The sequence below is a fragment of the Bos javanicus genome, chromosome 13, assembly GCF_032452875.1.
Source record: "Bos javanicus breed banteng chromosome 13, ARS-OSU_banteng_1.0, whole genome shotgun sequence".
Classification (NCBI taxonomy): domain Eukaryota; kingdom Metazoa; phylum Chordata; class Mammalia; order Artiodactyla; family Bovidae; genus Bos; species Bos javanicus.
Window position 1 is genome coordinate 61,665,881 of NC_083880.1, and position 12,550 is coordinate 61,678,430.

At 42.8% G+C, this 12,550-nt stretch overlaps 1 protein-coding gene across 1 annotated transcript in view; it reads left to right on the plus strand.

Moving 5' to 3' along the window:
• The window catches only part of TM9SF4 (transmembrane 9 superfamily member 4), a 51,731-nt gene that overhangs the window by 8,737 nt on the left and 30,444 nt on the right, over window positions 1–12,550 (plus strand). Inside the window, exon 2 of the mRNA XM_061437223.1 lies at window positions 10,696–10,809. Within this exon, the coding sequence (XP_061293207.1) occupies window positions 10,696–10,809 (114 nt within the window). The remainder of the gene's footprint in view (window positions 1–10,695; window positions 10,810–12,550) is intronic.

A 12,550-nucleotide genomic window follows, 5' to 3' on the forward strand; every position in this document is an offset into this window, starting at 1 on the left:
CTTAGAAATTGGTAGTATAAACCCTTTAGTTTTGTTCTTTTTTAAAGTTATTTTGGATATTTTGGGTCCTTTGTGTTTCCAGGTAAATTTAAGGATCAGTTTGTCAGTTTCAATAAAAAAGCCTGCTGGGATTTTGATAGGGATTGCACTGAATCTATAGGTTAGTTTGGGGAGAATTGCTATCCTAACAGTACTGAGTCTTCCATTTCAGTATGGAATGTCTCTCCAATTATTTAGATATTTTTCACTTTTCTTAGCAATGTTTTATGGTTGTCAGGATACAAGTCCTTTTTAAAAGCGTTATTCCTAAATACTTTATTCTTTTTGAAGCTACTGTAGACGAAACTGTTTTCTTAATTTTATTTCGGGGTTGTTTGTTGCTAGTGTGTAAAAATACAAGTAATTTTTATATATTGATACTGTAGTCTGTGACCGCGTCCAACTTGTTTATTAGTTGCAGTAGTTTTGTGGATTGCTTAGGATTTTCTTGATATAAGATATGTGATCTGCAAATAAAAGGACTGTTTTCTTTTTAATCCGGATGAGTTCATTTTTAGCTTAGAGTGTATTACTTGCTTTTATAGAGCAATGCCGACTAGAAATGACAGAAGTGGACGTTCTTGCCTTGTTCCTCATCTTAGGAGGAAGCATTCAGTCTTTCATCATCAAGTGTGATGTTGGCTGTGGGTTTTTCAAAGCTACCATTTATCCGAATGAGGAAGTTCTTTTTTATTCCTAGTTTGTTTAGAGTTTTTATCATGAATATGTGTTGGACTTCATCAAGTGCATTTTCTGCATTAATTGTGATGATTGTATAGTTTTTGTTTTTTATTTATATGATGCATTGCATTATTTGATTTTCAGATATGAAGCCAACATTGCATTCCTGGGCTAGAACCCACTTGGCCATGATGTGTAAACCTTTTCCTGTATTGCTAGATTCAGTTTGCTAATGTTTTGTTAAGGATTTTTCCGTTTGTGTTCCTGAGGAATATCTATCTGTAGTTTCCTTTTCTTGTGGTATCTTTGACTTTGGTACATTCTTTTTAAAAACTTATTTAGACAAATGAGATTATAGTATATGTTGATGTACATCTTTATTTTCTACTTAATAATTTATGTTGGCAGTCTTTCAGTAATAATCCTGCCTCCCACTTAAGTGTATATTATGCTAAATTGCTCTCCCCAAATTTATCTATATCTAGTGTATTCAGATTTTTTTAAACTTTTTGACTCTGATAGGTAAAAAAGATGTCATTATTTTCATTTGCAGTTTTTAGATTCTGAATGATGTTGAGCATCTTCTTGTGTCTGACCATTTGAACCTTTTTCTCTTTAACTGCCCATTCTTATTCTTTTGGGTTATTTGTCTTTTATTGGTTTGTAAGAGTTCTTGGTGTATTGAAGAAATTAGTCCTTTGTCAGGTGTGTGCGAAATATTTTTATTCAAATTGTCTTTTTTTACAATGAATTTTTTTTTCATTATCTTCCTTTCTGTATATTCTCCTTCTCAATAGCATCTGGATTTTGTTTTCTTCTTAGAAAACTTTTCATATCAAGATTGTGTTAAAGTATGCCTATATTTTCTTCTAATATTTCTCCTGTTTCAATTTATACATTTCTTTCCTGTCTTCTTCAGTGCCAAACAGGTTGTATAGCCCTGTATTTAATATTTATTAAAATTAGTCTGCCTTCATTATTTTTCTTTTCAAAATAATCCTGAAGTAAAAGATAATTGTGAAACTGACTACAGTGATTTGGTTATTAGTAGAAAAGCATTGAATTGGGGGAGGGGCAAGGAAGGCGTAGTATTGGAGAAGAAAAGAATTAGAGGAGGGTAAAGGGAGACAAAAAGCAATTAATCCGTGGCATCAAGTTCTTCTTTGGATACCTCTAATCATGACCTAAAATTATCTCTGCGCATGGCCTCCACAGTGGGGACAAACTTCTGATCACCCAGCTCTGCCAGGTTTGGTAGAGCTGGACCTTCTGTACTCTGCAGATAACTTGCTGTGTGACCATGTCACTTCCCCTCTCTGGCCTCCTGGATTATGTGACCCCCTAGCGGCTTCCTTTGGGGCTCAGATGGTAAAGAGTCTGCCCACAATGCAGGAGGCCCAGATTTGATCCCTGGCTTGGGAAGATCCCTTGGAGAAGGAAATGACAAGCCACTCCAGTATTCTTGCCTAGAGAATTCCATGGACAGAGGAGCCTGGCGGGCTGTAGTCCGTGGAGTCACAAACAGCTGGACCCGACTCCACTTTGACGTTCAGATTCTCCAAGAGGTGTCTTTAAGGGGCCCAACTCGGGCTGGAACTCCGCCTTGTTTTGTTCTACCTTTAGGCTGCTTGGGGTGGTGGACCATCCCATAGTTTCAAAGGAATCATGAATTTCTTGAGTTTCCTGGGAGATCATAAGGCTTCTGATTCACTTTCCTCACTAGAGTAGGGATATCACCTTCCTCCTCCTTCCTTGTCACCTGCTTCTCTCTGTTTAGCTCTGGTTATGGCCTTTTCCTTAGCTTGGTGACTCGCTTGTTGGGAGTTTCCTTAGAATGAGCATACATCTTCCTCTTTGCAGTGTGCTCATTGGTCCTGCCTTCCAGTGCAACCCAGAGCAAAGCCACTCTGCCTTATCAAGCACACTTAATGTGTACTGTACTTAGTCCTTACTACCATCATCACTGTAGCACCCTGCCATGAGTGGAGTATTAGTTTCCTAGTTTCTTATTACAAATGAGAAACTGCAGGTTGGGCAGGTTCTGTGTCACTTGCCCAAAGTCACACAGCTAGGAAGTGATGGGTCAGGACTTGAATTCTTATCTGTATGACCCCCAGAGCCTGTGCTTTTTCCACCGCACCCATGGTTCTCAACGTGTGATCCCAAGACAAGACCAGCAGTTCCAACATCTCCTGGGAACTTATTAGAAGAGGAGATTCTCAGACCCTGCTCCGGAACTACCAAAGAAGGCATTCTGGGAGGTTAGACCCAGGAATCAGCTTTAATAATCCCTCCTGGTGATTTCCTTGCCTGCTCAAGTTTCAGAACCGCTGCCTACCATTTCTGCTCCCCAACCTGGCTGCTGCTTCCGTTCACATCTGACCAAGAATTTATAGGTGACTTCACTTATCCTTGTTAGTTGTCAAATCTAGGGCTGAACATTACAGTGTCTCTGGAGCAGAAATGTGCTGCACACATATACACCCTCCCCCCAAATACATACATGTACTCGGTTACCAGAGTAATCTTTACAACTGCAGATATTCCTTCCTCCTTCAAGTTCTTCAGAGTCTCCCCAGTGCACAAAGGACGAAGCCCAGACTCCTCAGTGTGGCTTTTGTGTGATGTATCCCTTACGTACCTTCCAGCCTCCTGTCTGCACAGATCTATTCATGCTTTCGACTCACAGGATGATCCATGAACTAGAAGTGTTGTCATCACCTGTGAGCTTGTGAGAAATACAGACTCTCCACCCCTACCTCTAGGCCTGCTGAATCAGACTCTGCCTTTTAACAAGCCCTCCAGGTAATCTATATGTACATCAAAGTTCCAGTAGCACCAACCTACACCTCACCTGCCAAAAACTCCTTATGGGTGCCCCCAGGCCTTTGTCCCTGTGTTTCACTCTTTATGGAGCACTCCCGCCTGCCCTCTCCTTTGCCTTGGAGTAGACTTGAATGCTTAGATTGACACCGCACCCCTCCAAGACTGGGCCGGCTTGTTGCTGCTCTTGTGTACTCCGGAGCCTCTTAGCTGCTAGGGTAAGAGACTACGCCCTCCAGAGCAGCTGGGACCTAGAATTGCAATTGGCTGATGACCCCCAGCTGGCTCGTGGGGGTGCATTCTGTGAAGCTGACACAGTGCCTGACAAATAGTAGGTGCTCAGTGTAGTGAACTGCTTTCTGTTCTGGTTAGAGCATGGACCTCGGGGAGAGACTACTTTCATCTCTGAAATGAGAACAATAAGAGTCTCTGCCTCATACGGTTGTTGTGAAGATTAATTGCGTTGTTGCATGAAAAGAACCTAGAACTGTGCCTGGCACATGGTCTGCTGCTGCTAAGTTGCTTCAGTCGTGTCTGACTCTGTGCGACCCCAGACACGGCAGCCCACCAGGCTCCCCAGTCCCTGGGATTCTCCAGGCAAGAACACTGGAGTGGGTTGCCATTTCCTTCTCCAGAGCATGAAAGTGAGAAGTGAAAGTGAAGTCACTCAGTTGTGTCCAACTTAGCGACCCCATGGACTGCAGCCCACCAGGCTCCTCCGTCCATGGGATTTTCCAGGCAAGAGTACTGGAGTGGGGTGCCATTGCCTTCTCTGGCACATGGTCAGTGTCCAGCAAATGTTAGCTGACATTGTTATCACTGTTTTCATTACATGTGCATCATCTTATAATGCAGCTCACCTTCCTGAAAAGAGCATACTGTTTCTCTACATTCTGATCTTGAGCAAGTTATATAATCTGTGGGTCTCAGGTTAACCGGTAGTCATCTGGGAAATGGTGATAGAAATCCCCAGGTAGTTGTAGTTGTGAGAATGGTGTGAGTCAGTGTTGTAAAGTGCTTAGCACAAATCCGGGACTTGCCACAGGGAAGAGGCTGTACCACAGTGCCTTGTACTTGTACTTACTTTTAGGTGCTTAGTGACTCTGTTACTTCTTGTTGCTTTTTAATGTTGTTTTCCGCCAAGGTGAGTATTTTCCATCTTTTTGTTTGTTTGTTTGTTTTGTGTGTACTTGCTCCATTGGTTTGAGACTTTGGAATAAAAGTATATTGAAGTCTTTCAGGATTTGCTTTTCATTCTTCTGCACCCTGAGGTCTCATGGAGCCCTTCAGTTCCCATGGGCAGTGTCTCTCTGCTAAGATTAGAGGACTCTGTTACAAAAGAACTGGAATAACTTCTTAGATTTAATTGGCTTGATAGCCATAAGAGATTATAATCATCTGCCCTGGCCTCAATTGACAGTTATCAGATAAGGCAAGTCTGGTGTTGAGCTTCCTAAGAAGGGAAATTTAGAACACACACACATTCAGTTCAGTTCAGTTGCTCAGTTGTGTCCGACTCTTTGCGACCCCATGAATTTCAGCACGCCAGGCCTCCCTGTCCATTACCAACTCCCGGAGTTCACCCAGACTCACGTCCATCGAGTCAATGATGCCATCCAGCCATCTCATCCTCTGTTGTCCCCTTCTCCTCCTGCCCCCAATCCCTCCCAGCATCAGAGTCTTTTCCAATGAGTCAACTCTTCCCATGAGGTGGCCGAAGTACTGGAGTTTCAGTTTTAGCATCATTTGTTCCAAAGAACACCCAGGACTGATCTCCTCTAGAATGGACTGGTTGGATCTCCTTGCAGTCCAAGGGACTCTCAAGAGTCTTCTCCAATATATATATATTTAAATTTTATTGAAGTATAGTTGATTTACAGTGTTGTATTTCTGCTATACAGCAGGGTGATTCAGTTATATCTTTTTCATTATGGTTTATCACAGGTTGTTGAATATAGTTTCCTGTGTAGCACAGTGGGAAACTCCCAATCCTTTCTTCGCTTTTCCCTTGGCAACTACAAGTCTGTTCTCTGTACCTGCGAGTCTGTTTCTGTTCTGTAGACATGTTCACTTGTGTCATATTTTAGATTCCACTTGTGAGTGATATCATATGGTATTTGTCTTTCTCTTTCTGACTTATTTCATTTAGTGTGATAATCTCTAGGCCCATCTGTGTTGCTGCAAATGGCATTATTCCATGCTTTTTTATGGCTGAGTAATATTCCATTGTGTGTGTGTGTGTGTGTGTGTGTGTGTGTGCGTGCGCACGCATGTGCGTGTTCATATACCACATCTTCTTTATCCATTCATCTGTCAGTAGACACTTAGGTTGTCTCCATGTCTTGACCATTGTAAATGGTGCTGCTATCAATATAGGGGTGAATGGATCTTTTTGAATTAGTCTTTTTCTGGATATATATCTAGGAGTGGGATTGCTGAATCACAAGGAAACTAGTTTCTTTGAGGAACCTTCAAACTGTTTACCATAGTGAGTGCGCCAATTTTCATTCCCACCGCCACCAGCACTGTAAGAGGTAGAATGCATATATTTTTGATTAACAAGAAATAATGATGTTAACTGTGGGCTTTTCATATGTGGCCTTTATTGTATGGAGGTAAATTCCTTTTATGGGCTTCCTTGGTGGTTCAGGCAGTAAAGAATCCCCTTGCACTGTAGGAGACCTGGGTTCGATCCCTGGGTTGGGAAGATCCCCTGGAGGGGGCATGGCAACCCACTCCAGTATTTCTGCCTGGAGAATCCCACAGACAGAGGAGCCAGGTGGGCCATGTTCCATGTGGTTGCCAGGAGTCAGTTATACCTTTTTTTTTTACTTTGAGAATTTAAATCATGAATGGATGTTGAAATTTGTTAAATGCTTTTTCTGAGTCTGTTGAAAAGTTTGGTTTTTTTTCTCTTATTTTGTTAATGTAGTTTATCCCATTGATTGACTTACATTTGTTGAACCATCCTTATATGATGGGATTAAATCCCACTTGATCTTGGTGTACAGCTACTTTTAGTGAGGTGTTAGATCCAATTTGCTGGTATGTGGTTGAGGATTTTTACATCTGTGTTCATCCAGGGTACTAACCTATAGCCTATAGTTAGTTTTCTTGTGGAGTCTTTGTCTGCTTTTGGTTTCAGGGTGCTACTCATCTTATGAGTTTGGAAGTGTTCCCTCTTGTATTTTTGGAAGAGTTTAAGGATTAGTATTAACTCTTCTTTCAATGTTTGTTAGACTTTACCTTTCAAGCCATCTAGTCCTATACTTTTTCTTTGCTGGGAGATTTTTGATTACTGATTCAGTCTCCATTTTATTCAATTTGTTGACCTATAAACGTTCACCATAGAACCTTATCCTTGTTATTTCTTAGGCTTCTGTTGTAATGTCTCCTCTTTCATTTCTGATTTTGAGTTTTTTTCTCCTTAGTGTTGCTAAAGGTTTGTCAGCATTAGCTTTTCAAAAAACCAACACAGTTCTGTTATTTTTTCCCTATTTTTTAAAAAGTCTCTTTTTAATTTATTTCAACTCTAATCTTATTTCCTTACTTCTTCTAACTTGGGCTTCAGTTCAGTTCAGTCGCTCAGTCGTGTCCGACTCTTTGTGACCCCATGAATCGCAGCACACCAGGCCTCCCTGTCCATCACCAACTCCTGGAGTTCACTCAGACTCAGTTCCTTGAGGTGTAAAGCTGGTTTGGTTTTTAATCCATTCAGCCACTCTGTGCCTTTTGATTCCGAATTTAATCTGTTTACTCTCCAGGTTAGTCTAATGTGCATCATGGTTGAGAACCACTATCTTAGATGTACAGATAGGCTATGGATATAATAGATGTCTCGAAGAGTCTCAAAGTAGGTCCTTGGATGGGTGGGAGATACCACGAACTCCTTAAATTTGAGAATTTGAAAAAAAAATCAGTTATCAAGGGGATATAGCTAAGATTGCTGCTAAGTCACTTCAGTCGTGTCCAACTCTGTGCGACCCCATAGACAGCAGCCCACCAGGCTCCCCCATCCCTGGGATTCTCTAGGCAAGAACACTGGAGTGGGTTGCCGTTTCCTTCTCCAATGCATGAAAGTGAAAAGTGAAAGTGAAGTCGCTCAGTCGTGTCTGACTCTTATCGACCCCATAGACTGCAGCCTACTAGGCTCCTCCATCCATGGGATTTTCCAGGCAAGAGTACTGGAGTGGGGTGCCATTGCCTTCTCCAGTAGCTAAGATTAAGAACCATAGTATTCAACCTCTATGTGAATGAACGATTTTATGTTTTTATAGATCAGAGGTTGCTTGATGCTTATTATTAGCTTGTTTGATAAGGGTTTATTGAGTAGTCACATTAAGAAAGCCAGACAAGTGATTCATGTAGGTGGAGAGAGAGCAGATACTTAAACCATAATACAGCATGAAAAGTGCTGTATTATTTAACACAGTGGTGTGTTAAACAAGTACAGATTTAAATATTTGTCAAGTAACTTAAGTAGCCGTCTTTGAACATATATAGATGTGAAAGTTCATTTGGGTATTAGGTAGTTTCCAATTTCTTGCCTTTAGTGTTGTCATAGAGATATTCACAAAGAGCCTTAAAAAATAAGGAAAAAAGAGAATAATTCCTCCTGTGGAGATCTGAGGAGTTCTTGAATGAAGAAACATTACCTACATGGGACCTCCGAGTGTAGGTAGGACTTGAATAAGGTGAGAGCAAGTGTCGGAAGCACCCTGAGCAAAGCCCTTGAAGGCAGCCTCACTTGGGCAAGTCTGCTCACAGGGACAACCTTAGGGTCTTCCTGAAGGCTTAGAAAGAAACAGTGGGAGTTGCTGATGGAAAAACATCTTGGAGCCAGCAGGTGGAGTTCCTTCCATACCAAGCTAGAATTGGCTCTAACCCAGGCGTTTGGAACAGTGATGTTTTCTTTTGCCTAATTTATTTCATTATTTTTCTTAATTGGTATAAATTTGTATAAGCCCCTAAGAAAAACTGGAAAATACAGATCTGTTGTGCTTAGTTGCTCAGTCGTGTCCAACTATTTGCTACCCCATGGACTGTAGCTTGCCAGGCTCCTCTGTCCATGGGGATTCTCCTGTCAAAAATACTGGAATGGGTTGCCATGCCCTCCTGCAGGGCATCTTCTTCCCAACCCAGGGATCAAACTTAGGCGTTCCGCGTTGCAGGCAAACTTTACCATCTGAGCCATCAGGGAAGCCCAATTACAGATATACAAAAAAGGAAAACATTGCCTCATTTTCTCAAACATAACTTAAAAAAGAGGAGCAGATCTTGCTGAGCAGGGTTCTATTCCCTAATTTTTCTACTTAAATCTAAAGCTCAGATATTCCTACTGAAAAAATACATCATCCTATTTAATGACTACATAAAAGGATACCCCATAATTTGACCCATTCCACTAATATTGGATATTTTACTGTTGTAAGTTATGAACTATTTCACTAGTTTAAATAATCCCGTGGTGAACATTCTTTTATGTACATTTGGCATTTTGGCACATTTTTCTGAACATACCTAGAAGTACTGGGTTGTCCAAGAAGTTCGTTCGAGTTTCCTGTCCGAGCAGGGTCAAAGAGTGTGCAATTCTGGGGGGCTTTTGTTACAGAGTATCAGATTACCCCCCAAAAAATGTTTCAGTTTATAATCCCTCCAGCCATATGAGAATATCAAAGCAGTGGCATTTTAATAGCTAAAACTGACAGTATCATCTTGGTATGGTCATTAATTCTAAACCAAATTTCTGAATTGCTTTTGGTTGCACAAATACTAAGAATCTTGCATATTATGGAAATCATCCTTTGCCATGTTTCACCTGTTGATCCTTCCTCTAAGATAAATTGTTCCGTGGTTTGTTGATGGTATCTGGATTACCTGTTTTCTGCATCATTTTTGAAAATATAGAGTTAGCTTATTATTTTTAATTGACTTTTGGATGACAGTTTATATGCCAGTAGTACAGGATTTGTCTTTCTTGCATTTTATTAACTGGAATTCAGGTTCAGAGAGGAATTAGAGGAAAAGAAAGGACAGGATTTATTTCTCTCACACAAAAGCACGCCCAATCTAAGGACTGCCCCGTGAGGCCTAGCAAAGAGAGAGAGCCGGAATCTCCTGATGGCTGCTCAAGTGGAGGAAGTCCTCCACTTGATGGAGAGGAGGTTGGATGCTGGTAAGTAGCCACAGTCAGTAGGCTTTCTGTCACAGAAAGAAAGAATAAAAGTCTGTTTGTTGTTGTTGTATCAAGGCAGGCCCATGCTTCTGAATGCTTCCCTTTGTACGTGCATAGAGTATCTCCAGAGGGATTTTCAAGGACCTGGTGCTAGCAGTTGTCTTCGGGGAGCTGAAGAAGGAGGAAGATTTGTTTTTCATCGTACTCATTTTTACTGTTTGCATTATTTACTGTGTATGTTTTACTTTTTCAAAATGTTTTAAAATCTAGTTATTTTTTTAAAAACTCTCTTACCCATGGTTATGCAATATGTTAACGTTAGAGGAGACTAGGTGAGGAGGCCATTTAGACAGCTAGTCAGTGGGGGCTTCTCTGAGGATTTGAGAGAGGCCTGAATGAAGTAAGGGATCAGACATGAGCCAGGCAGGCATCTGTGGGAAGGACGTTCTGGAGGAGGGAATGGTGAAGGTGATGGCCCGGAGCGTGCAGAAGGGCTCACCCTCAAGAAACAGTAAGAAGGCCAATGTAGCTGGAGTTGAGGTGGAATATGGGAGGTGGTGGGATCAGGACAGTTTTGGAGATGGCTTGTAGAAAAATACATTGGTAAATACAAGCTTCCTGACAACGGGAGCCCATTGCTGCGTGAAGCAGCAGAATTAACAGGACGCTGTGAGCTTTGTTTCCCACTGGCCTGTGGGACAGTGACACACGTGAAGCAGTGAAAGGAACATTGCTACAGGTGGGGAGCCCTGGCTCCTGTATTAGTTTGCCCTGATGTTAATTACTGTGCTCAGTCTGTGGCTCATTTCTGGAAGTGCAGAATCTGCCTTGTATCACTTTGGGGGGCATTTGGATGGCAGTTCTTGGGGGAGGTGGAGGTAAGATGGGGTCACTTACAGCAGACATGATGGTGCCACAAAGGGTTGTTCACTTCTTTGTGTCACCCGTCTGACTGCTGCCTCTCTTCTTCCAAGCAGGATTGGTTGCCGTGGTCCCTACTGCTTTTCTCGCTCATGTGTGACACAGGGGCCTTCTATGTTCCTGGGGTCGCACCAATCAACTTCCACCAGAACGATCCCGTTGAGATCAAGGTAAGTGTGTTCCGGGTCTGTGGGAGCCTCTGTGCTGGGCCAGAGGACCTGGGTGCAGGAGCACAGTGAGCGGTCATGTCCCTCTTGTGGTTGCAGAGATCACAGACCAGTTAGCCTGAGAGCAAGAGGGTTCCCAGCTGGAGCTGGAAGGAGTCCGCCCCCGCCACCCCCTGCTCCCCCCACCCCCCGGGGCCCCGCAGTTCCAGGATCTCCTGCTCTCTCTGGGACTCTGTGCGTTCTCTCTCTGTGTTCCTCTCTCTCTTTCTCTTTCTGGCTCTGGCTCTATTTCTGGTTCTTTCTGTGTCTTTGTGTCTCTACTCTCACTTTCACAGGTTTCTCCGTGTCTTTCTCCTGTACTCACTTCTGTGTCTTTCTGTCTCTCTTTCTGTGTCTCTGTCTCTCTACCTGCCTCCTCCTTGGTGACATTTCTGCCTCCCTTTTGGGGCTGTTCCATCCTCCTCTGGGCTTCCCAGTGGGTGCAGTAGTAAAGAATCCGCCAGCCAAGTAGGAGACTCGAGTTCAGTCCTTGGGTCAGGAAGATCCCCTGGAGAAGGCAATGGCAACCCACTCCAGTATTCTTGCCTGGGAAATCCCGTGGACAGGGGAGCCTGGCAGGCTACAGTCCATGCAGTCGCAAGGAGTTGGATGCGACTGAGCACATGTGCACTCACATCCTCCTCTCCATCACCAGCTTTCTCTGCATAATTCATATCATCTGTGTGTACGCAGCCTATTATGGATTCTGCTTTTTCAGTTTTAGCTTCTGCCAGGATTCTGTGGTTTAGTATTTCTTAACTATGCACTGCATATCTGAGTGGTGGTATATGAGATGATTTTAAGTTGCTGACAAGTATATTTTAATAACTTTTCTTTTAATTATATTAGAAAATATAGCCATTACTTCAGCTCATGATTTCATGACTACCATTGTTGGTTTTCCATTTTTAATCGCGATAAAATGTTTGTTTCTTAAATGAGTGTATTTATCTAAAAATGAATCATACCCAAGCAAATAGTAGAATACATATTAGGTAGATAGGGCAAGTCAGTACATGAATGATTAGGGTTTGGAAAGCATTGTCCTAAATCAGAGTCCGGGCCACCTCGCTTCTTCAGCTTAGGTGCCCACTTCTATGTCAGTCCCTTGTGACAGGGATTATGGGCCAGTAATTTTAAAATATGATTGATAAGGGGCAGTGGACAGGCTGACACCTTGGTTAATGTCTCCTGTAACAACAGACTCTGAGTGGCATTCTCAAAGCCCCAAATAGGGCAGGGGGTTGATGGTGGACCTTTTCATATTTAGTTTTCCTCAGAATCAAACTCTAAGGTTCAGCTTTGCTACATGAGATTTATTAACTAGGCGCTCAGGGTCAGCACTTGGGAGGGAATGAGGGAAGCAGGACTGAGCAGAGGGAGACCTTGAACTGTGATACAGCAGAGTCCCTTGGAAAACTCTGGCACTGCAGTGGCTGGCCCTGCAAAGCTGTCTCACATTGAGGCGCGAGGACCAGCCACCAGGGGAGGGCTGCGACCTTGTACCAGAGCTCCCAGCTAAAGGAACTCCCCTCTCAGTTCAGTTCAGTCGCTCAGTTGTGTCTGACTCTTTGCAACCCCATGAACTGCAGCACACCAGGCCTCCCTATCCATCACCAACTCCCAGAGTCTACCCAAACCCATGTCCGTCGAGTCGATGATGCCATCCAACCATCTCATCCTCTGTCGTCCCCTTCTCCTGCCC